This window comes from Aethalodelphis obliquidens, unplaced genomic scaffold (assembly GCF_003676395.1).
Source record: "Aethalodelphis obliquidens isolate GAN/ISIS:26980383/991018 unplaced genomic scaffold, ASM367639v1 scaffold41, whole genome shotgun sequence".
NCBI classification, from domain to species: domain Eukaryota; kingdom Metazoa; phylum Chordata; class Mammalia; order Artiodactyla; family Delphinidae; genus Aethalodelphis; species Aethalodelphis obliquidens.
The window spans coordinates 8,718,333-8,744,141 of NW_020837985.1; the positions used below are offsets into that span (position 1 = coordinate 8,718,333).

Here is a 25,809-nt window from a genome sequence, read left to right on the forward strand (position 1 = left end):
CCTCAGGTGAAGGTGTGGAGAAGGCAGGCAGTCACCATACGTGTGGGCAGCCTAGCACGGTGCCGGCCGTGGGAAGCAGACACTTAGCACACACCTGCTGGGTTAAAGGAAGGGAGTGCCGTTAGTGGCCCGCCTCGCCATGACCGCTGTAGTGCCTGCAGGCTGATTGCCAGACACTCTCACCTGCATTTCTTTGCCTAAAGGCTTCCTCAGCCTCCAGAGCCTCCGGCCGCCAGGTGCAGCAGGCAGGAGACATCGCCCTCCATGGGAGGAAACACTGATCTGATAGAAGGTGGTCTGTCTCCTCTCGCAGCGTGTGTGTGTGTGTGTGCGCGCGCGCGCGTATTCTACTTCCAGGGGCAACTGCCTTGGTAACGCAGCTTTCACTGGCTACCGTTCCTCTGCCGTCTTATCCCTTTGTTCTCCCCTCAGCGTTTCCTGCACTTTTCAAATAAACCACTTGCTCTCAAGTCCTTGTCTAAGGGTCCGCTTCTGGGAGGACCCAAATTTCAGCTGTTACTTAAAAGGTCACATTATTCAAAAGATTCCAACGTGAGGGACTTCTCTGGCAGTCCAGTGGTTAAGACTCCACGCTCCCACTGCGGGGGGTACGGGTTAGATCCCTGGTTGGGAAACTAAGATCCCACGTGCCATGCAAAAAAAAAAAAAAAAAGATTCCAATGTGTTGGGTTCATCAAAAGGTGCTCATCAGGTGATTTCCCTGGAAGGTAGGGAAGGGTATCAGCTGCTGGCTTGGCACCACGACCTTTTGATTTCTTAAGGTTTTCAATTCTTTAACGTCAGGATAGCTCCACACCATGAGAAGGTCACAAACACGAACTCTTCAGAGGCTCTGCTTTCCCGCCTGTCTGAGGAGCAGGCAGGGACCCTGTATCGTCTCACTGCAGGACACGTGGTTTATGGGAACAGAGAACCAAGGAGGTGATGTGAACTATAGTTCGTGTCCTTATGAAATATTGAAGGCGATTCCGGAAGCACATTGCCTTTTTGCCTGATGCACAGTAAAATCTCAATAACTATCAGATGGGTGGATGGATGGATGGATGGATGGAGGGATATAATTTCCATTTTTTTGTAATTCCTATTATATTTGTCTGTGTCTGAGTGGGCATTGGCATCCCCCAAACGTCCAGCCACTGGGATAAACCCTATCATTTTTTTTTAAGTCAATTTAATATTGCCGGACCCAAGACAGGGTTATCAGTGATTCTTCATGGAGGTGGCTGAGGCCATTCTCTTAATAACATACCGGAAGAGCTGTCATCTCAGTCCTTGGCATATGTCTTTGGTGGGTTATTGATGACTCATAGGTGATCTCATAAGATTGATTAAACATACTCCCTTCTGTATTTTTTTAATAGAAGATTGTGATTTCAGTGATTGGGGAGTGAAGATATCTTTTCCTCCTCCGTTCCTCTGCCATCTCACCTTTGCCATCTATTCATGTACCAGCATCTTCAAAACCAAACCAGACAAAGAAACGTTGATGGGAATATTTATTGAGCCCCTACAGTGCACGTTGATGGGAATATTTATTGAGCCCCTACAGTGCACTCCAGGAAACATATAACCACCCCCTCGTTTGCCTTCCCCAAAGACACATTTGGATGTGAGCTGACAAACATCACAGTGCACATGTGCAAGGGTCTTCCTGCCTCTTCCCGCTTTGAGCCTCTGCTGAGGACAGAGAGGATGGAGATGGGCCCAGAGAGGTTACAGTAGCAGGAGGGACAGAACGATAGGGTGTGATGGTCATTTTCTCTGGGAATCTATCTGGGGCCACGCTGTGGCCTGGTCCCCAGGAGACCAAGTGACTTCCCCAGGAATCTTCTGGTTCTTCTCAGGCCCTCCCTGGGCGGCGGGGCCTCCACGCTGTTCTCCTCAGAGCTGGAGCCAAGGGACGAAGCTGAAATCCTGCCATCCTCACAGGACGGCCGGTGGCCCTGGCACTCCTGTCTGCCAGGTGACTTGAGGCTTTGGTTATAGAAGGCAGAGGCCAGGCATTCAGCCGCTGTCTGGTCACAGACACAAAGCAGCTTCTCACACAGGCTCTGCCCTACACCTTAGGGGGCAAGAACAGAGTAGCAGACCTGAGACACCGCAGGATGCTTGCCCCTTCCGCCCTGTACTCCCCGGCTCCGTCCTGAACCTCTTGGTCCTGCGTCCACTGAGTCCTCTACTGGGAATATTCTTAACTTTCTCCTCCTGGTTAGCGCATACTCGTCCGTCAGGAATCCACCCGGCATCCCCCCACCACGTCCAGAAAGCTTCCTCCAGCCCCTCTGGCTAAAGGGAGTGTCTTTCCTGTGGGTTCCCATCGAATCCCACCCTGTGGTTCTTACTATCACAGCAGAAATACATGTATTTTTGCTATCTGTATTTTTATTTGCTCCGTCTGGTGACCCTACTTCATTTCTTGAAGGTTTCAATTGCATGTAGTGTGGGTTGGCATGCAGAACACGCGTGTGATTCAAAGGAAATAATGTATTTGAAGGTGCTCGGACATAGGCAAGCATTCTGCAAACGTTATCCTTGTCTGTGGTTTTCAAAGACGTATTTGGTCCATTTAATGTTTTTTTGTCTGATCCTACCGCGAAGTATTCGTCAACCAGAATTTTTCTCATCACACTGACCCTCCACATCTCCTACCCTGGCCTTCACATCAGCCCCAGACATACTCGTTGCATCTCCACAGCAGGAGGCAGAAAGAGGAGACATGGAAGAGCAGAGTGGACCCAGACCTGAGCCTGTTCCCCAGAGCAGCTCTGCACTTGGGCCCCTGTGCCTTATGTGGGGTGGCCCGGAGCAGGCTCCGAGATGCCCTTATTTCTCACAACCCGACACCTGCAGCTGCTACAGGACACGGTGCTCAGGGCTCACAGAGGGTCGGAACCAGTTCACAGAAGCCCTGTAGGAGTTTGAACGACACACACAACCTTCCTGGATTCAGTGAGACCAGAGGGATGAAGGCACCTTTAGCTGAGCAGGTGGGACCTCAAGGCATGATTGCATCACAGACAACGATCATCTGATCCTGTCACTCATGGGTTCTAAACCCACCCCTGGCTTCTCACCCCCTAGAGGACAAAATATAAATGTTTCAGCCTTGGGTTCGTGATCTGGTACCTGTCTCGCCAGCCTCACCTTGCATCACCATGGTCCCGCGACTCCCACTATCTCTTCCCGAAATACAGAACCACGTGTCATTCCCAAACTGCCAGGAGTTCCCCAAAGGCCACAGTCTTTCTCTTCCTTTTTCTTGGAACACCCACACCCAGCACGGCCACCTGGGAACCTGTTAACCTCTTGGAAAACCTCCTTCACTGCCCTTCTAACTTCTCCCAAATTCTCCCATCCTGGCTGCCATATTCCACGGGCTCAAAACCCCTTTCACCACGGTCCTGGGCACCTGTACCACCTTGTAGCAATACTAATGATAATAGAAGAGTCCCTTGCTTGTCTCTCTTCCTTGCGGGCTGTGAGCAGTTTGAGGCAGGGATCATGTCTGTTCACTGTGTTCCTAGGTCCCGATGGAGGTTTTTTGGATACGCAGATAATTGGGTGAAGGAATGAATGAGTAAGTGACATGTAAAGCACAGAGCTCCCTCCTGGGAGGTGAGAGGCACACACGATCCTCCAAGGCCGGGATTCCTGGAGGCCGAGGGAGGAGGTGGCACTGAAGCCTCAGCCTGGGGCTTCCCCAGATAAAAAGTGAGGGTGAGACAAACCCTCTCAGGGCTCTCGAGAAGTGCTATAGGGACCATTTCCTTTTAAACTGCAAAGGGTAAGGGAAATACCTCCACTGATGTACATGGGGAAGTGCAGCCAGAGGATGGAGATGAAGCCAGTTGTAAAGCAAGCCCAACAGAGTGAGGCTCCTGAGGGTGGGGCTGTTTCCAAATATCCCCCCTCTCCCCCCCGCCAAGGCCCTGAATGGCCATGGAGGCACCTCTGGCTTCCACACCTGGGAGGAGTGGAGATGCAGACCCACCTCCTCCTTCAGCCGGAGACACTCCCCTTTTTATGGGCTTCCTCAGGGGACCTCACTTGGGAAAAGCGTTCTGCTTCTCAGGAAAAGAGACCCACTGGCTCAGTGAAGACTCGGTTCTGGGTCTGAGGCTCTATGGTTTCACAGTTCCAGCCCCAGTTCTATCACCTCCTTCTACCTGTGTGGTCTTGGACCTCAGTCGCCGCCTCTGTAAAATGGGAAGTCTCGTGGTGCTACCTCATAGGATTGGTGTGAGGATGAACTCTGTTAATACACATGAAAAACTCAGAAGAGCACATGGGAAGCACTCAGTAAGCATGGGTAATTTACACTATTCCCCGTCTGCTCTTACTGGCTCTGTGACTTCTGTCAGCTGACTTAGCCTCTTGAACTTGAGTCTCCTCCTCAGTGGAATAGGAGTACTAATGTGTGCCTCAAAGTTAAGAAACGTTTTAAATCACATTAGAGATGAACAAGTGCTTGGGAAAGCAGCTATAAGATGAGCTGTGGTCCTGATGCTGACTTGAATGAAAGAACAACCCACTCTGCTGGCTCACAGCACTTACACTTGGGGGTACCATCCACGCATACCACTGGTGACCGAGGAAGCCTCTCGAGCAGGCAGTCCAGCCTTCTCACCTGCTCCAGGCAGCAGTGATGGGACAAACAGCACCTAAGAGCAAGGAAAATCGCTTACTGCCTAGAGCCCCCAGCTGTCCCCAGAACTCCCTCCAGGCCTGCTTATCCCATACTGCCTATATTGATGACAGAAGCCAGTGCCTCCTTTCCAGTGCCAGTGGACTCATTTATATACATCCCAAGGGCCACCATGTATGGTTGTTCAGGTTGTGGACTGCACAAGGATGCCACATCTAAGGCAGTGTCCATCATACCGGATGTATCTTACTCTTTTTTAAAAAACTTGGTGTTTTTATTGTGACTCTGTTGACTGAAAAGATGGGTGACTTGCATATTTATTACAATAATTTTCCAAAAGATGGAAATAAAGAGTCTTGAGGAAGGGGTACCACTTCTAGCATACCATATGGGCTAAAAATAACCCACTCCCTCCAACCTTTTACATAATAGAACAGTTAATCTCACATCTATAAGGTACCCCCTTTGTCCATAGCCTTAAAAGAGAACAGAGTAACTATCTCGAACGTAAATAAAGAACTGCATCTAGGAAGGTGTCCAGCAAAGAGCAAGACCTCAGGAAATAGATGAGAATGGATCATGTTCTTGCTTTTTAGACCCACCCATCTGGCCTGATAAAGCCTCACAGTGTGCCCCCAGCTGATGGACACCCCGAGGGAACTTGTGATGGCTCCAACCCATAGGGGGCTACAATTGCTCGTTAATCCTCTCTTTTCAACTCTCCCCTGTCCTTTAACCACTCTCACTCAGTCCTGGAGGCCACAGCCGGAGGCGGGGCTTTTCGGTAGTGCTTGTGCTTGACCACGTATGGGCTTCACCACCCATTCCATGGTGCCGGCAGTCGGAGGAGGAACAGTCCACCTCTCACATCACATTAGCCTGTGTGGGATGAGAACTGCAGCCCCCATTCTGCTGTTATGACGGCCGAGCCACTGTCTTGTGTGGCATTCGGCTGGGGTGGGTGGCGGTGGATAGTTTATATAATAGTTAAAATCTAAAGTCAGTGAATCAGAAATCATATATGATCCAACTACCGTTGAAAGCCATTCAAATGTCTCAGGATATAAAGTATGCATGGTTTGGAAAAGACACCGTTGCAGAAAATAATATCATTTTGACTAACCCTTCCTTGTTCAAGGCTATAGCCATATAGCCATTTTTCCATTTCTTCCTAATGGATGTCAAGGAAGCTGTATCATAGCTGTATCATAGCTGTATCATAGCTCACTTGCTGCCTGGTCAAATCTCATATTTTTTGTGAAATATGGTCAGTAGTCAGGAAGCCTCTTCAACAGCACCCCCATATTCTTTCCATAGGGTTCAGCAGAACGCAGTGACTACTGCTACCTAAATTTCTATTTGCCTTATCTCACTGAGTGCTGTGGACTCAGGAACAATCCTTAAATGGTTCTCTGTCTTGGAGAGTAGAGGGCATGTTGTCAAGCCCATGATGAAAACACAGTGATTCCACAGTGTGGTGTACACTTTGCTAGAATAAAAACTTCTTCACTATCACCTGGTGGGAGGTACATTTTCTGAAGTCTGCCTGGGCAGCAGAGCCCCTGATTTCCCGGAATACCCTGCAAAGGTTGCATGATGGGGCGGGATGACTGTGCAGTAGAGACAGGAGAGCTATTGTGGAGGTAGGTGGGTGCGTGAGTCATACAGCCATGCAGACACCACGTGACCTGCAGTGGACATGTTCCATGTTCCTGCCAGTACTGTATCCCTTTGTGTTAACTACAGTAAGACTCGTCTTTTTCACTCTCAGCTATAGTTGTTGATTCTCCCCTGGCAAGCCCAACATGGGAGGCGGACATACACAATTTCACTAGAGCTCTAACTGGCTGTGAACTGCGTGAGTTTAGTCTTTAAACCTGATCAGTTCTGCTCTCAGCATCTTCCTCTAACTCATCTCCAGGTTGAGTTCCCCATCGTTTCCTCGGTGTCCCCACTGCATTTGTTACAGCAGGTGGTACTTTGTTGAATTGTCCATGTCTCTCACTCAGCAACGTCCCATGGGGCAGAGGCAGTTTGTTTTAATCCGCTTTGTTTAGGTTTAATCCTTTTTATGTCTCCAGCACCTTAGCACAGTGCCCAACACAGAGCAAAAGCACAATAAATGTAGGCTGCATGCCTATATAAATGAAGGAATAAATTGATGAATGCATGAGGTCAGTGAAAATTCTTCCAAGAACAGTAGGTAAAAAATTTGACAATTATGCTTAAAAGTTGTTGAGAAGCTCATTTCAGTGTGTCATCCTGCAGAGCAAATCAACTAGGGACCCCAATTCTACATGCTGCTCATTGCAAAATAGGCAGATTTGGGGTCTTCTGAAGTGTCTTTGCAGATTGACCGTCTTAGAGCAGCTGGGCAGTATTCGTGGTGGAGCTCTAGACCAAATCGAAAGATCTGGGTCTGCCCGGCTCTGCCCCTTTGTGGCTGAAGGACCTCAGACAGGTCAGCCTCGGAGCCTCAACTGCTCATCAGGAAAATGGGACCATAATGGCAACAGGCCCTCCTGAGTGAAATAATGCTACTCGGCGAGCTCTCTGTGAGCCCGAAGCGATGTCCGACATCGAGGAAGGCTGTCATCTCTCACTGCAGCACCAACACCGCCCACCCACCATCCTCACCCGGCCGTACCTGTCCAGAGCGTCCCTTGGCTCGCCTTGTCCTTCCTGCCCACAGTAACAGCCGTAAGATTCAAATTCCTCCGGGCACCGGGATGTCAGACAAAAGAGCATCTCTCCAAGCTGTGGCATCACCCAAGTGTTGCCCCCGCTTCCCAGGTGCAGGAAGGTGAACCTGTCACAGGCTGATGAGAAACAAGGACCCTCTGTCTCTCTCTCTGGCCTCCTTCTCCTCTCCCCTCCTCAGCCTGCAACTTGTGCTAAGCTAGGCGAAAGTCCACAGTGCAAACTCCATTGTCCTCAGTTCAGAGGGGGAAGGACCACGAAGCCGGAGGCCTGCGCAGGGCTCCTCCCCAGCCCCCCTCTCGAGAGCCTTGCATGCGTGGAGGGCTTGCCCAGGCATGAGCAGAGTCCTCCTGTGTGTCCCACTGGCTGTGGCTGCTTGCCGGTGCGGGGCCTTTGCCAAGGCACCCGAGGGAGGAGAACCATCCAAACCCAAGTGTTTCATTCTTTCCAGCAAACCACGCTGCGCATGACGCCAAGCTCTTTCCTTCAGGGCCAGTAAGAGCGACAAGAGCCCTCGGTCAGGGGTTCCTTTCCCCGGCTCGGCCTCCAGCCGCTGATGGCTGCAGGCTCATCTGCCCGCTCTGAGAATGGAAGTGCTCAAGCGGCAGGAGGGATGGCGCCTCCTAGTGGCACCAAGTGGGACAGTCACAGTACGATGCGGTAGCCGAAGGGGCTTGGTTAACGACTTCACCAGGGGATCCCGAGGCTGGGAGAGGACAGACATCTCTGCCTGCTTCTGCTCACCTTTTCCAGACGTCTCCTCAGGACCACTTCTGACGGATGACACAGCCAACCCCAGAGATTTAATGCCGGCAGGGACGATGGTTACACCTTTAGCTGTGGCAACTATCTCTGCAGACCCTGAAAACACATACCTTTATGGTCCATATCTGAAAAGTGGTTCAAGAGGAGGTTTGCAGATGGACATGTAGTCAGGGCCAAATGCAGACAGAGCATCGGGAGAGTGTCTTCAAACTGGGTCTGCAGGCATCAGGGCAGAGACTCGGGGATCCATGGACACTACGTGAGAATTTCCAAATTTCCTACGATAACATTAAAACTGACAGGACCCCAAGCTAGGCCACCTGGATGACATCTCGTGGGCGAGAAAAGTCATAGCCTCTCAGGCCTATATTTGTGCTGTGTTTACCATCGTGAGCCTGCCGAGCGAAGGTCCATGATGATGCTCGCGGGTGAAGAGATAAAAAGAATGGTGGAGAGATTAAGCCAACTCACAGTACTCAGTAATGCAGACTCCTCAAAGCACTGCATCAGCTTCTCCTCGTACTCAGAATTAAGTGCAAGATCCTCTCCATGGCTGTCAAGGCTGCCCGTGATGTGGCTCTGCCTGCCCCATGCAGGCTCCCTGGCACTGTCTGGATCTCCCTTTGCTCTCAGACCTCAGGCCCACCAGCTCCTTTGGCTGGAGGCAGAGAGGTCTCCAACCCACAGGCCAGATCTCCAGCCCAGTGTGGTCCAGACCTAGGGAGCCTCAGTAGGCTCTGTGCCCACTCATCTGCTGACCCAGGCTCAGCTCCCAGAGCTCTGGGTAAGACCTGGGCCTCTGACTTGCAGTCCTTCCCCAAATCCACCATATTGGTTTGCTTTATACATCTGGGCTTCTGTCTCAGCTTGCTCAACACTGGTCCTCATGGGTTAGAAGCAGCCCTTTAGTAGTTCTGTCGTAATCTCAGTCTCCTAGGTTTAGTATCCTGCCCAGCTCTCCAACCCCACAAAGGTGAATCAGAGGGAACAGTGGAAAATAATGAGCTACCTTTATTTTCTATTAAAAATGGGTACAGGATTTTTGTTTACTTGTTTTCAAATAATAGTAGGCACTGTTGGCCCCTGGCATGTGCATATGAATGTAAATTGGTTCAGTTTTACTCCAGGGCAACTTGGCAACATATTGAGAGCCCTGAAATGATTATACCTTTTATCCAGCAATTCAACTTCTAGGCATATATCAGAAGTGGATGGGCATAAAGAAAGTGCATATCTATTATTTATAATAACACATGTTGGAAATAACTGGTTAAACAATTTATAGGATTCCATACAAGAAACCATTGCACAGCCTCTAAAAATCATGTTACAGAAAAATATTTCATGTCAGGGGAATATCTTCTCATTGTATGAAGTGATACAATGCAGACTGCAAAACCATGGCTGCCAAGTGGTCTCAGATTCATTTTATTTATGTTCACAGATGTGCTCATTGTGGGTTGGGGCAGACTGGGGGAAAGCATCCTCAAATATTAAAAGTAGCCATTTTTATAACGTGGATTTAAATAGACAGCTAAGTACAGTTTTCTATATTTTTCTAAATGCATTTCTTTAGCAGGTAGATTTCAATATCTTCCTACTAATGGATCTATTTTCTGATTGCACTTGTCTAATTTTGGGCTGGGGGACATAAAAGTAAAGTGGCTTCAATGATTTCTTTCATTCTGGGGAACACACTTGCTTTCATAAATATATGGGGGACAACAATATATACAACATATACAAAGCTGAGCACGCTTACCTGGAGAAGGTGTGGCCCTTGCATCTTCTGTGTCTTCCTGGACTTGGCCTGGTTCTGTCCCTAGAAGAAGAGAGAGGGAGTAGGCATTAACTCCAGTCTGTCCCATCTTGGTCTTCAGAGGCAGCTCCCATCCCACTGAGCCCAGGAGGCAACGTGCTCCTTGCTCTACCCCTGGTCGCCTCCCAGGAGAGCTGTGAGGGCAGGGTCCCTGCTGAGCTAAAAAAAACCCCAGACTCAGGCTTGCTGATAAACACAGTCGCAACTTGTCATGCTAGAAGCAGGTGAGGCTGTTGAAATACTTTGAGAAAGCAGACTTCTCCAGAATTTGAATGAAAATAAATAAACATAAAAATCGCATTTTTTGAACAGAGGAGAATAAGGCAGCAGAACTGTGTGATTCCAGTTGCTTGTGGTGTGGCTCTAGGAAGGCTGCTGAGCCCTGGTTTCTTTGTGAAATGAATCTGTTGCTGTTTAACAGTCACTAAGCTTCTCGTATGCTGTAGAATGAGTGTGTGTTTCCCCCCAACCCAGATTCATATATTGAAACCTAACCCCCAACAGGATGGCATTTGGAGATGGGACTTTGAGAGGTGATTAAGTCATGAGGGTAGATCCCGTGTGATGGGATTAGTGTCCTTATAAAAGGGACCCCAGAGAGCTCCCTCATCCCTTCTCCCATGTGAGGACACAGTGAAAAGGTAGCCAGCCGTCCATAACTAAGAAGTGGACTCTTACCAGAACTTGACGATGCTGGCATCTTGATCTTGGACTTCCAGAGCCATGAGAAATGAATGACTGTTGTTTATAAGCCACCCAGTCTGTGGTACTTTGTTACAGCAGCCAGAATGAACTAAGACTCACTACATGCCATAGACAGCACTAAGTGTTTCGATTACATTAACTCAGTAACAACCCCGTGAGTTAGTACTACGCTCACCCTCCTTCACAAAGGAGAAAGGGGACACACTTGCTCAAGGTCACGGAGCCAGGAAATGGTGACATGCAAACCTGGGCCACCTGGCTAAAGTTGACCCACTTAACCACTATGCTAGGCTACTGTTTCCCTTCTGGCTGTACCCCAGAGAGCCAGAGGTGGGAACTCCAAAATGCTTTGGAAAGGAAGGAACTGCCTTAACTTCAATGTGCCAAAGACCAAGTTTATGATGATGTTATGTGAAAATCAGCCTTTGAAATTTCCTGATGTGCACACGAATGCTCAGCAGAGAGAGAAAATCTTGGCAGTTCTAAGCTGGGGCAGATGGTTCTTGTCAAAGGCAGAATGTACAGATTCAGAACTAAAGGAATACTAAGCTGTACTACCCTGGGGAAATGACCCCACCTCTCAGAGCTCCTCCTTCATCTGTAAAATGGGGATAACAGCGGGCCTCTAGGGTGAGGGAAGATTAACTCAGAGAAGGTGCATAGGGGCCTAGGAGCCCGCCGACACGTCGGAGGTCCTCAACAATGTCACTGCGTATTAAGCAAGGAATCCATTTGTTTACTTAGTCACTGTTAGTATTAGTAAACCGTTATTATCGGTTATTTATACTTATTAATGAAGGAGCCATGGTTGTTAATGACCACAAGCAAAGTAAATATGTTAATTCTTCTGATGACATCTCGGTCTAGATATTTTTAAGTAGGAGGTTGTTCTCTGTGAATCATTATTGTATAACAGAAAGCCTGAATGAAGTCTGGGGTTAGAAACCAGTCTACAAGTCACTGCTGAATGACAGGGCTTTTAACCTCCCAGAGCCTCAGTTTCCGATATAATCTGCAGAATGGGTATAATAATATTTCCTCCAGGCCATGTCAAAAACTGGTCACCAGAACTGAACACAAATATTTAGATGGCATTTCTCCACTGGGTTTCTTGCTGTCCTCCTATGTAGTCCCCTCTGCTTACTTGTCCTGGAGAGAATGGTCAGTCGGGCAGCTCTGGTCTCAGCTGCCACTGTGAAAGGAAACCACCACAACTCAGTTACCAACCCAGCTCAGCACCTCAGCTGGGCAGAGGAGAGAAGGCCCATGGCAATCTGATCAGAGTATGTCTGGATGTTGTTGCACCATTCCTTCCCAATTCAGTGGACAAGAGGCCAGATAAGGGCCAGTGCTGTGTTTAGGCAAAGAGACCAGCGAATGACCTCTTTGGGAGAAAGGGCCATTATTTCCCCTGGTTGGAATGGCTTTGTTGGGGAAGGCAGCTGAAGAGGGAGTTCAGGTCTAGAAGTAAGGATGGAGACAGTGGAAGCCTCAAATCGCAGCCCTACCACCCAGCTCTTGGCTTGGACAACTTCTTTCTCCATCTCAATGTACCATCTCAATATGGAGGTTACAGCAATTATTTCATAGGGTTGTATGAGCATTAAATGAGATGATGTATTTTAGGCAAGTCGTCCAGTATCCTGCATGTGATTTGACATTGTATGCGGTTTTCTGTAGTCACACTAGAATTTTTGGAAGAAGATGCTGGCCCAGAATCTTCCCATGCTCTGTCTCGTTCTCTGGTCACCACAACGGACCGGGATAATCATCCCTTTCCAGGGATTGGTAAACTATGGCCCTGCCCTCAGCCCGTTTTTTTAAATAAAGTTTTATTGGCACCACAGCCACACCCATCCAGTTACAGATTGTCTATGGCTGCTTTTCTGCTGCAGTGGCAGAGTTGGGTAGTTGCGACAGAGATCCTCTGGTCCACAAAGTCTAAAATATTTACTATCTGGCCCTTAACATAAAAAAATGCTGATACCTGCTTTATGCAAAGGGGAAATTAAAGCTTAAAGAGCTTAAACCATGATTCCCAAGTCACACAGATGAAAACTAGGAGAGCAGGGAATCCATCCCAAATCTGCCTGACTCCAAAACATAATTTCATCCCATAATGGCGAGAGAACAACTACAAACCCCAGACCTTTTCCTCACAAACTGTCCCACCTGCACCTGCATGATTGATTTTTGAGCCCGCATTCAGGCTGCCCCCTCCTCTGAGGGCATTTGTGGTCACTGCCTAGGTCATGGATGTGAGGGGGTGAGTGCGTGTGTGTTGGGGAGCGAAGATGAGAGTGTATCCCCTCACTTCCTCCCGTTGGACTCTAGACTCGTTGAGGAACCTTATTTACTTTGAGTCTTTTCCAGGGTTGTGCCACAAAGGGATGATGGGATGATGGTTCAGGCTGAAGAAAGTGGAAAATATACGAATTTGGGGTTATTTTGTGATTGTCTGGTGGGGCCGTGAAGCCCGCAGCTTATCCTCAATTTAGAAGGGACATGGCCACTGCCGGTCATGCTGGGAATGGCTGCCGGTCGGAAGCAGGGCGTGTGGTGGAGCTTTGGTTTGGTGTTGGTGCCATTTCCTCTTTTCTCTGGACCTGGTCTCCAAGGCACGGGCTGTCCGGAAGCCGTTGGGGCTGACATGCCCTTGGACATGGAGGATGGCTGGGGGTGAACACATGAGCCTCTGCTTTTAACCTGGCAGAAGCAGAGGAGAGCAATACACAAACTTGTAGAGTGGTGGGTGTGCAGCGGGATCTCCCTGAGGTGAAGGGTTGCCAGATTTAGCAAATAAAAACCCAGGATGCCCAGTTCAATTTGGATTTCGCATGAACAAAAGATACAATTTTAGCAGAAGTAAGTCCCATGCAGATCCTGGGACATACTTATATTAACAGAGTATGTGGTGTTGATCTGAAGTTCAATGTCAGATGGTCGAGGGCGGGGTCTGCGCTTTATCTGACAATTCTCCTAAGGTGGGACTAGGAGTGTGGGAGAAAGCTGAGCAAGTAGAGAAGAGATTTGGCAGTCAAAAGGAAGTAGGAGGGGTTCTAGAATGTTCCTGAGGCAGTTCCATTGTAAGCCTAGGCAGGGAGCATTTTAAGGGAGATAATCGCAGCAAGCAGGCAGCTGGCACAATCAAAACACGACAGAAAGAGACTCACAGACTTTGAAAACAAACTTATGGTTATCAAAGGGGAAACGTGGAGGAGGGATAAATTAGGAGTTTGGGATTAACAAATATACACTGCTATATATAAAATAGATAACCAACAAGGACCTACTGTAGAGCACAGGGACCTCTACTCAATACTCTGTAATAACCTACACGGGCAAAGAATCTGAAAAAGAAGGGATATATGTATATGTATAAATGAATCACTGCTGTACACCTGAAACTAACACAACATTGTAAATCGACTATACTCCAATAAAAAATAAAATTTAAAAAAAAAAGAAAGCTACTCTACAAAAAGAAGAAAACAAAAAAACAAAACAACCCACGGATATTTGGGTTCCATACCGGTCCCCCTGTGTTCATCTTCTCCTGAGAGGGCCGTCAGGCTGGAGTCCGTGGGCTCCACAGGGACCACTGCAAAAAGAGCCCCCAGGAGCAACAAGTGAGGGATGCAAGTGCCAAGGGTCCCCAAGGACAGGCTGGATGGCTGGATGGGGCAGGAGGCTAAGGGGCTGTAAAAGACGTTCCCAGAAGGGCTGCTTGTCCTGCCTCGGGATACCTCTGCCTCTCGCACACCGCCCAGGACATGGGTGCTCAGCAAGACCCCCCCTCGGGAGGGACTCCAGCCAGGGCTGGGTTCTGGTGGGGAAGGCGACACCATTGGACACAGGCTGTGGCGATGAAAGGGCTGCAAACTCCGAAGGTTTTTGCCTATGGAGTGTGGTCCCAATTTGAGAAGACCTGCGTTCAAAGGGAAGGCAGATGGCAGAGAGAAAAGGGTGCTGACTCAGAACGTCCATAGAGATACAACCCGCGCGCACACACGCAGCCATACACACACGTCAGCCTATACATGCCCATACACAAACCCACACGTGCACACACACATACACACTCATAGGCACGGGCACACCTGCGTCCACGCACACACAGCCACATCGGCTTCCTCTTTAACAAACACTGCAGTGCTAATTCTGAGAAAGAGAGGCCGGCCCCAGGAAAGGAGGGATGGTTGGCTGAGGTGCACCTCGAACTTCCCATCCCCGGGTACCCACAGCATTGGGACTGAAAGATCGTGGGAACTTTGGCAGACAAGGAATGATGGGCATAAACTTAACTCTCACTTTTTTCATAAGATGCATGTTTTAGAGTCAGAATCATCCCTTGCTTAGTTCAGTAGACAGTTATAAGGAGGCTACCCTGTCCTGAAAAGTGACACACGAGAAAGCAGCTTCCCCTTCAAGGAGCCTCACCTGGATCCAGGCAGCTCCTTGTGCTGCAGGCTCTGGGGGGCAGAGGAGGGGGACAGCCGGTCTGTTCCCGGGAGGCTTCAGTGGCCAGGAGCGCCCCCAGCCGGGAGGGGCCTTGCCCCGTCTGAGCACTGGACCCTGTCCTGCTTACAACTATAGGCCAAGAGAAAGAACCTGGGGTCTCCGTCCTAACTGGATTAAATTCACACCTGTCTACGTAGAAAGGGCCATTTGACTCTGTGTGTGAACTGAGTTTATCAGAAGTAATGGCGTCTCCGGCTGGGGGATGTGGGCACGCCTTCAGTGCCATGGGTCACTCCAGCTTCGGTGAGGCAGGCCGGGTGGAGGAGGTGTATCCACCCACTCCCATCAGTAGCCGGAGCCCTGTGGTCCAAACAAGAGCAGCTTCCCGAGAAGACCTTACCTCTGGGCAGAAGTGTCAGCAGCTCTTTCCTGCTGGTTGTCTCTGAAGAGAAAGCACATGAGAGAAGTGGTTTTGGAGAATGTTAGAAGGTGCTGGACTTGGCATCTGAAGAAACACAGCTACGATTGGTCCCATACCAGCTCCCGCCGCAGATCGCCATCCCCACCGCTGATGCAGGGCCTGGATCTTCCTACCTGGAGGCTGAGCCAGACAGAAGGACGTGTCCAGAAGGTTCAGGGAAGAGTTGATACCGGACTGAGCCAAGCACTCTATGGCAGCCTTGTCACAGGAACACAGCAGGTGCCCACAAGCGTCCCCGGACTCTGTACACAGAGCGAGGGCAGAGCAGATCGGAAGAGCTCACTGGGAATCCTAAGAGGTGGGGCAAACTCTAAAACTGACTCCCGCTCTGCCCCCAAAGCCCTGATTCTCTTGCGGTTTTCTTCATCTCATCCACGCCAGCTCCATGCCTTCAGCCGTGTGGGCGCAGCCCGGGAGCCATAGGCGCCCCTTTTCCCCTGCACTTACACCCGATCCACCAGGCCATCCTACCGGCTACTTGCAACCTATTTGAGTCTGACATGCGTCCCCATCTCCACCCCCGATCACCCCCTGCCTAGGTGATTGAGTGACCTCACTGGCCCCCCCGCCTCCTGCCCAGCTGCCCAGCCTCTTCTCACTGAGGGGCCAGAACGGTCCTTTTCAAACCCAGGTTTCAAACTATACCTTTGTGTGCGTGTGTGTTCAGAACTTTGAGCAACTTCCGCACTCAAAGTAAAAGCCACTGCCCCCGTTCCTTCTCGGACCTCACCTTCTTGCACTCCTCCCCCGTCTCCCCACTTCTGACCCACTGTCCCCCTTGTTTCTGAAACACCAGGCACCTGGAGCCGGGGGTCCACCACAGCTGCTTCCTCTCTCTGCTCTTCTCCTGATTAGCCGCAAGCTGGCATCCCTTCTCTCAGTCTGTGCTCAACTGTCACCTTCCCAAGGAGGCTTCTCTTGACTTTCTTATTTAAATAGGAACCCACACCCCAGCCCTCCCTATGCCTTTCCTCTGATTTATTTTCTTCCGCAGATCTTAGCATCATCTAACGTACCGTATGATTTGTTTCTGACATTTTCGGTGTCTGACAACCAAGAGGAAATTCCAGAAGGTCAGGGTACCCCCAACATGTAGGCGATTGTCTTACACTTGGTGTAGGTGCTCAGCGCGCGTGAGTTGAGCGAGTGAATGAATGAGTCATGTTTCTTCGTGTTCACTGTGTTCCTCACCTTGTAACTTACACCCTTCCTGATGCTCTGAACTCCAGCCAGTCCATGTGACCTGGACTGTGGGACCAGTCAAACCTGGGTTCAAACTCTGCCTTAGCCACTTAGCAGCTATGTGACTTTGGGCAAGTTATTTAATTTCTCTGAGCTTTCCTCGCCTTGTCTGAAAACTGGGGATAATGACCCCCATCTAATAGGGTTGTTCGGACGATCAGAGTTGCTGTGTATAACATCCGTGGCACATAACAGGCACTCAGAGACGGTGCCCTAATATACTACCCCAGCTTGCCATGGTCCTCTTCCCTCAATGCCTTTGCCTATTCTTCTTCTGCCGGGATTGTCCAGAGACATGAAAGAAAATTCCTGGAGTCACCCAGCTAGTAACGTGGAGGGCTGAGATTTGACCCGACGTGTGTGCCTGATTCCTACAACCACACCAGCCTTATTCATCCCTCGTGGACTCAACTTCTGTCACTGAGTTCTCAACAGATACCAGTCACCATATTAACTGTTTTACACTTAACATTGTTTACATTTTTTAAATGTAACATTGTTTTACATGTAAGCATTACTTAATTTTTATAACAAATCTCTGAAGCAGGTTTTCTCCTCCCCATTTTGAGGTTCCCAGTTGTTAAGCAGAAGGTCAGGGTATTCCCCCTAAATCATACAATGCATAAGTAGTAAGCTGTTTGCTCTTCTCAAGCGGCCAGGCTTGGTACAAGCATAAAATTGTAGATCAAATAATCTGCTGAGCAGCTATTGTTTCAATTCAAAAAGAATTTGTTGTGCCTCTACTCCGTGCAAGGTACAGATGCCATAGATCTGGCCCTTGTAGGGCTCCAAGTATACACAGTGATGTTGCCAATGGTGATGATGATGAGGGTGGACCCTGGGAGCCTGGGCCTACAATCTCTGAACTGTCATTTCTCAGCCCAGCCTCCTGGGACACCTGGAGATGCTCACCACAGGTGATACTCTTGCTGACACAGTTGACATCTGTGCTGAGCTTGGCGGGGTCTTGCAGACAGTCGATCTCAGCAGCCTGCTCGTAACACCTGCGATGCTGGAAGCAACAGCTGTGGCACGATGGGGAAGGGTCAGGGTGAGAGTGTGGGTTAGGGTCAGAAGAGGGGCAGGCAGCACATGATCACTCTGTGTCTCTGCTTGGTTTCTGGCAGTGGCCTTTTCCAAATACTTAGGGTACACACACACACACACACACATACACACACACACACACACACACACACACACACACGATATTTGAATTGTATTACCTATGCAGCAGTTGCTATTATTCTTAGGAGCATTTACATATGTGAAAAGTGAGAGACGTAAAGCTCTGTAACTTGCCAAGGTCAAGGCTGATCACAGAGAGAGGCTGACACTAAACAAGGGAGTCAGGTGGCGCTTGCAGTGCACGCAGCAAGCAGTGGAAACCAGTGTAAAGCAGAAGACATACAGGCAGCTGCATGGGCAAGCTACTAAGTTCCTCACATTACCCAGCTCCTGAGAATTTGGGGGAGTCAAGAGAATGTCTGTAAAGGCCCTGTCATGTGGTCGACACTCGATAAACTAGGGCAATGTTTTTGGAATCTGGCGTGCAAGTTCGAGGTGGAAATAATCTGTCCTCCAGGAGTCTGGAAATTCCCACCTCCATCACCTCCAACGTGTAAAGTAATTGAAATTGGGTAGGCCCGCCATTCTGCCAGTTCTGGCCATCAACGCTTTGATCATTCAGACAGGGATGAATTACTGCTTCATTTCTTTGACTTCTAGGTTTGTGGGTGTTTTAATAACTAAAGGAAATGGTAAGGGAGGACCTGAAAGGAAAGCACATTCCCAGAAATGGTTCTGGCACTGTGCCCCGAACAGATTCAGCCTCCCCCTTTCTGAATGTCAACGGGCTGGCTTATGGTCCCAGAAACGACACACTGCCCTTCCGGTGCAGAAACAGCTTACACCAATGGGAATCCTTCCCTATCTCCTGGGAGTCTGCGTAGATGAAAGCACACACTTTATCACACTGGATTTGGGTACAAATATAATACCAGTGAGGTGCAGACATGGTCCTGGAGTAGGGGTGAGATGTGGGTTCAATTTCCTGGTTCCACACTCCTGTTGCTGCTGCAGTTACTATAGCTCCAATTACCACTATTACGACTACTACTTCCACTACTCCTACTGCTGCTAGTACTACTACCAACACCACATTACAGTTTTGTTAGTACTGATGCTATTACTACTATTATTACTATTACTATTACTACAGCTACAACTATTCTACTACTGTTACTACTACTACCACCACCACCACCATTACAGTTTTATTAGTACTGATGCTATTACTACTATTATTACTATTACTATTACTACAGCTACTGTGACAACTATTCTACTACTACTGTTACTACTACTACTACCACCATCACCATTACAGTTTTATTAGTACTGATGCTATTAATCCTATTATTACTATTACTAAAGCTACTGTGACAACTATTCTATTACTATTGTTTCTACTACCACCACCACCATTACAGTTTTATTAGTACTGATGCTATTACTACTATTGTTACAATTACTACTACTACAGCTACTGTGACAACTGTTATACTACTACTGTTACTACTACTACTACCACCACCACCATTACAGTTTTATTAGTACTGATGCTATTAATACTATTATTATTATTACTATTACTACAGCTACTGTGACAGCTATTCTACTACTACTGTTACTACTACTACTAACAGCACCACCACCACCACCAGTTTACTAGTACTGCTGCTGCTGCTCTCACTACTGTTATCACCACTGTTACTATTAATACTACTATAGCTACCTAGACAATTGTTACTACTAATGTTGTTACTATTACTACTACTATTACAGCCTGACTATGACTCCCACAATACTATTACTACTATCACTACTACTACTACAGCCCTACTAATATTGTTATCAATCGCAAATACTCTTGCAGACCTAATAAGCCAGGCAAATCCCAATCACTTTAACTTGTATTTGCTCATGTAATCCTAAACAATAACTCTAGGAGGTAGGTGTTATTATTACCGCCATTTAATAGATGAATAAATGGAACACAAAGAAGTAAAAGAACGTGCCTAACATCACAGAGTCCCTTAGGAACAGAGAATTGGAGGTACTGGGTTATAGGTGATATGCATAAAACTCTAACAGATACCACCAACTTGTCCTAATTCACCCTCCTGCTACCAGTAGCTACTTGCCATATCCTTGCTAACCCCGGATGCTTCTAAGATTTTAAATTTTATTGCACACACCCACATACACCTGCACACACGAACGAAGCCAAGGGAGTTTTCCGCATCTGTGCTCCGCCCAGGCCTCAGCCGGGCTTCCACGAGCTCACGTTTTGGTCGTGCTCACCTGTCAGACGCGTCCACAGGCAGCCCTTCCATCTCAAACCTGCAGGCACAGCCGTAGTCTTCGAAGTCCCGGGGGCAGAGACCAGCCACACACTTCATACCATTCACGAACTGGAGCAGTGCGGGGAAGTTGGTGAAGACATCCTGCAGCCAGGTGAAGTGAGAGCCCAGGCAGTCTGGGGAGGGGAGGAGGGCACACCAGGAGCCAGAGTTGAGGAGGGAGCCCCCTTCTCAGGGGGATGGTACCTTATCACCTACTAAGCACCTACTGTGTACTTAGGACAATTCTAGACAATTGAAGGGAAGCAGGTTTACTAGCCGTGGTCCCTGTTGGTTGCCCACCTGACAGCCATTCATCCCTCTTCCTTACCAACAAAACTGAAAAGCACTCAAGGAAGGTAACCTCCTCCCCAAGTCCCTGGGAATGTTTACTAGTCATTCTTGGCTTATCGTGGTAATGCCATGCTTCCAAGACAAGGGCTAGTCTGGGGCTGAGCATGAAACCCACATATGACCCCAAAACTCTAAGGGTGAGACTGTTAGAAGCTTTGGGGAAATATTTCTTTCTTAATAGAGCATAAAGGCATGTAAGAGGGTCCTTCTGAGCTACACCTTTCTTCTTCCTTGAATATGGGGAGGATGTGTTGGCTGGAATTGCAGCAACCACCTTGCAGCCGTGAGGCCCCAAGCCTAAAGCTGAAAAACTATTATGTCCAGGGTAGCAGTGGGGTAATATAGAACAAACCTGCTGAGTCTCTGATACCTGTGCTGAGCTACTGCACCAATGCCTTCAGATGGCTTATGTGAGATCATTAAATGTCTTTATTATTTAAGTCACTATTAGTTTGCTGAATGGATCCCTGATGATAACAGTCCTGGCAATAAAGAAGTATAAATCAGTGCAGGAAGAGAAGGGGTACAGACACTAATAACTGGCGGGCACCTGCTGTGTGCCAGAAACTGTGTTAAGTGCTTTATTTTATTTTATTTTTTATTTTATTTTATTTTTAACATCTTTATTGAAGCATAATTGCTTTACAATGGTGTGTTAGTGCTTTAAATAGCACAATAGTTAAAGCTAATGGAGTGAGTAATGCTTTATAAAGCTTTCATTTGGTCTATGATCCCATAAACTTCTTGGGTTTTTTGTTTGTTTGTGTGCCTGTTTTTGGCAGCACCATGGGCCGTGCCAGATCTTAGTTCCCTGACCAGGGATTGAACTCGCGCCCTTGGCAGCAAAAGCTCGAAGTCCTAACCACTGGACCACCAGGGAATTTCCCCCCCATAAACGTCTTGTTAATCCTGTAAGGCAGATGCTATTCTGTCACCTCCTCCCTTTCATGGGTAAAGAAATAGAAGGTCAGAGACGTGCCCGAGGTATCCACCAGCAACAATGACTTATCCTAAACAAAAATGCTCTTGCACACAAAACTGGCAAGAAAACAGTATCCACCTTTTTGACTCTACAACTCGTGGTCGCCCTCTCTGCTCTCTGCCTTTCTGATTGGATGATCGTCAGGTGCTTAATGAGGTGACCCCGTAGCACCGATTTAAACACACAGGGTCATCGTGGGGAGCTTGGGGAGATCCAAAGTTGTTTGTGAGGACCACGTCCACCTCAACTGTTCACTGCTCTTCTAGTTTCTTCCTACCTCATTCAAACTTCCCTTCCCGCCTTTTGTCTCCACACAGCCTTATCAGAAACATGAATACATGGTTCTACGCTGATGGAAAAAGCCACCCTAAGGTGTATGTGTATGTGTTTATAGAAACATGCATTTTCATTCAAGAGCTTCCAGGGCACCTGCACTTAGTCATACATACATTTTAAGTGCAGTTTTACGCGCAGCATTGTCTAATCCCATAGCAGTCACCTTGCTCACGTCCATCTTACTATAATCTTATTTTGGGTACTTTTAGTCATCAGTGATGGGAATCATCGTAATGCCGTGCGATTAACAGTCAAATGATAGATATATAACTGATCAGTGGAATGCTTCTTAAACTTTATGTATATTCAGTAGTTGAGAAGGAAAAGTAAAACCACTTTTGTGGAAGGGGACTAAGCTCTGGACTCAGAGGAGTCCTTGTCCCTTCTGGCTGTGTGGCTTTGGGCAAGTCCCTAACTCCTTTGGCTCAGTTTTCTTGCCTGTAAAGTAGGGATGCCATTCCCCTCCTGGCCAGGTTGAGGTCAGGATGAATGAAGGAAGGACAACGAAGCCACCTGGCAACTCAGTGACTCACCGTGCGCTAAAGGGTACCACTACTCTCATCAGGACCAGGGTCACGTTGTTGGGAGCTTGCTGACGAGGCTGTGGGAGCTCAGAGGGCAGAGCCCAAGGCCCTGGTAATTTCCTTAGATTTCCCACACACACCCCACGCCCTGACACCTGGGGGAGTAAAAGCAAGTTCAGATTTAACTTACCAAAAATTTCGGCCACTCCTCCCACATTTTTAAACACCCCGTTGAGGAAAGTCATATCTAAGTGGAAGGAAGAGAAAATAAATTAGAGAGGCTTGAGGTCTACCCCTTTCCCTTCCCTGTCCATCCCCTGTGGGAAGAGTGAGTAAAACCCCTTCTGTAAAGATAGATTTGACCTTGGGCTAACTTTCTAGCAACACAGGTTACCATGGAAACCTGATAAGATAAAAACCGTGAACTGTGTTGCTAGACAATAATGCTCCGTGGTAAAAAAAAAAAAAAAAAAGGCCCGTGGATGGCGAGGTGCATCGGATGAGCTACAAACACCTGGCGGGAAGCCGTCATTTTGGGTCTCCATCCGCGTGACGACTCATTCAGTTGGGCACGCCCATCCTGGCATCCTAGAAATTATACCTATGCGGTGGTTACTAGGGGTACTGACCCCTATGGAGAGTGAAGCTTCTAGGCCAGGGCGGGTCCTGGGGCTGCTGCACGTGAGCCCCGTTCCCTTGTACCTGAGTTGTTACCTAGGGGATCCTGGACTACTGTGTGGGTTGCTGCCAGGGCTCCTCTTGATAAAGAAGAATGGCTGGCATGGCCTGCTGGCACACAGTGCTTCCTGGCCCTGAGCCTTCTAAAAGCCAGGTGTGGCCTGTGAGTCTAAATATCTACCTGAAGAAGACCTCCTAGTGGGCATTGCCCTTCCCATGGGGGTGATGCCATTTGGAGAGAGGCCACTAACATTCGTGTCTGGATGGGACTGATCACTTAGCTTGTGTGGGTTCCCGCACAAATAGTTCGGCTGACTCAGCTCACCTCTCTGCAAGGTCAGAAACGAACGCTTAACTCAGGGTTAACCTCACCAGCTAGTTCACGATGTATTCTATTCTTCAGCGATGCCTGTATAAGAACCCACCTGAGAAATATTTACAATCCATCACCAGGAAAACCTTCCGTTCCCCAAGGAACAATTACAGGTCCCTCCCTTCTAATAACCAGAGGACTGCAATACATCATATTTTTCTTTTCGTCCTGCCTTTTAATGCAGTCACTACATAACCCTCATTCATCAGCCCATTTACTTCCCTCTTCTAGTTTCCCCTTTCAGCTGACCTGTGTCTTTGATGAGAGTTTTTAGTGCTTTATCTCAAAGGAGAGACCAACAGTGGGTCAGACACCAGAGTAAACTGTGAGAGAGAGGCTTTTGAGTCTTATTCAAATCACTTTACCTACAAATGCCACAGCAGTAAATGGCTCTAGGGTTTATTCAGAAGGGATCGATTTCTGTGCCGATATCCTAGACAGCTTTCTACCCAGCTAGGTCTCCTAAGAAAAGATCAAAGGATGCTTACTGATATTTTCTGAGAGTCCTGGAGGCAGCTCCCATGGAAGATGTGGGGTGTCCAGAGGGTGGGCCGCTATAGTCGAGGAGGAGAGCAGGGTTAGCACCAACACTGCCGCTGCCCAAGTGCTGGGCTACAGCTGGGAAGTGGTGGCCGGGATAGCAATGAGGATGCGCATAAATTCAACTCTCGACATATTTTTCTAGTACCTGCTATGTGCCAGATCTCTGTGGTCACCTCTTGAAGAAAATGAAGGAGTGGCTGGGTAACCCAGTGTTTTGTATTAGTTGGCCTTAAGGGAGTGGCTTTCTGGTTCAGGATGGGGAGGTTTAGGGGCTTACCTTGAGGCTGTTGTTACACACGAAGCATACAGTTTTAACTTATGTTGCATGTTTGTTTGGAGTTACTTGAGATGAAGGATTGGTGGAAATAAAAACAGACATGGAAAGGACCCCAAACTCCAAGTAGTTTATAACTGAGGACAGGGGTTTCCCCCAGACTATCAGCATCAAACCCACCTGGGATGCAGGCTCAGTAAAAGGTACCATCCTTGTGCCCTCACTCAAGTCTGATCCAGCAGGTCTGGAGTAAGGCTCAGAAACAGATATTTTTAACAAGCTCCCCAGCTGGTTTTAAAGTTGATGGCCTAGAAACTGCACTTTGAGAAATGTTGCTTGGGGAAAACATGATGATTTCTACAGTACCCAAATATTACCACCAACCTCAGTTAGTGTTTCATCAAGGTGGGAGGATGGGCAATGGGGACAAATGGATGGGAATTGGAATCTTAGTTCAACCAGGGACCAGCTCCCTAGAGGCTCAGAGGGCTTACAGACTTGTCCACGCTCACAGTGCTTTCCCCCCTGGTTATATGCAGCATATGAGTAGCCTGAAATGTTGAAAGATTTTTGTCTTTCTTCACAAAGTGGTCAATTTAATCAGGCCCATAAGTTTGACATTGTTTGGAAACCTGCAAATCTGAAAGCCACAAAGGGTTGGCCTTCAAAGAAGCAGGTTAGATTAAATTTATTCAGGAAGATGCCCCCAGTTGGCCCTGTTTGGCTTAGAGCAGGTTTCACGGCCTAAGACTATTGATATCTGGGCTGGATAATTTTCTGTTGTGGCTGTCCTGTGCATTTTGTCCCCCTGGTGGACATCTGGGGGACTGCAGGGAGCTGGACCAGCTGGGATCAATCCCTCCTGGATGCCACACTCCAACCGTCCTGAATTGCTCTCAGTTCCATGAGTGTGCCCTGACCCCTGGGCCTTTGCACAGGCCATGTCCTCTGCTGGAGTGCTTTGTCCATGACTCAGCCTGGCTCAGCTACTCACCATTTAAGCTTAGTTTTAACAATACCATGTGGAAGTCTTTCCTCTCTCCCTCCCTCCATGTTGGAAGACTCTGGCTAGTTGCCTGCCCTCTGAGCTCTCATGCCCACTCCCACCTTCTGGTGACCTCTACCATGGTACTATTCATGCTGATTCTCAGGGTCTCCTTACTTGTGGGTCTCTGGCATTAGACTTTGAACACCTGAGGGCAGGAACCTCATCATAGTTCCAAAGCCTAGCACCTCATTTGGCGTACTGTTTGCTGAGTGGATTAAAGGAAACCATGAAGAATGACTTGGAAGGGCTGAGATGGGAGGCCCAGAGCCCAGTAAGGTTTAGACTGACTGTACTTGTCCAGGACAGAGAAAACAGGAGTCTTTCTCAAGACTGCAAACCCAAATCTCTCCAGGAGTCAGGCAGATGATTTAAACAAGTGGTCCAGTGCTGGGAGACAATAAGGATTGGTGGAGACTGTGGAGAACTTGAGAGCCCCAGGTCACAGTGGGAGGGA

General features: G+C 48.3%; 2 protein-coding genes across 6 annotated transcripts in view; one reads left to right on the forward strand and one right to left on the reverse strand.

Annotated features, from left to right (window-relative positions):
* Positions 1-25,809, forward strand: part of EFR3A (EFR3 homolog A) — a 180,270-nt gene that overhangs the window by 96,622 nt on the left and 57,839 nt on the right. The window lies entirely within an intron of this gene.
* OC90 (otoconin 90) lies at positions 347-24,517 on the reverse strand. Its single transcript, XM_027132062.1, has 13 exons — positions 24,488-24,517; positions 23,979-24,102; positions 22,630-22,686; positions 20,206-20,380; positions 17,752-17,864; positions 15,654-15,839; positions 15,517-15,558; positions 14,169-14,256; positions 9,894-9,953; positions 8,111-8,241; positions 7,314-7,485; positions 4,576-4,682; positions 347-2,083 (listed from the first exon to the last, which is right to left on the reverse strand). The coding sequence occupies exons 1-13, from the start codon at positions 24,515-24,517 to the stop codon at positions 1,791-1,793; spliced, it is 1,578 nt and encodes a 525-aa protein (XP_026987863.1). The 3' UTR covers positions 347-1,790.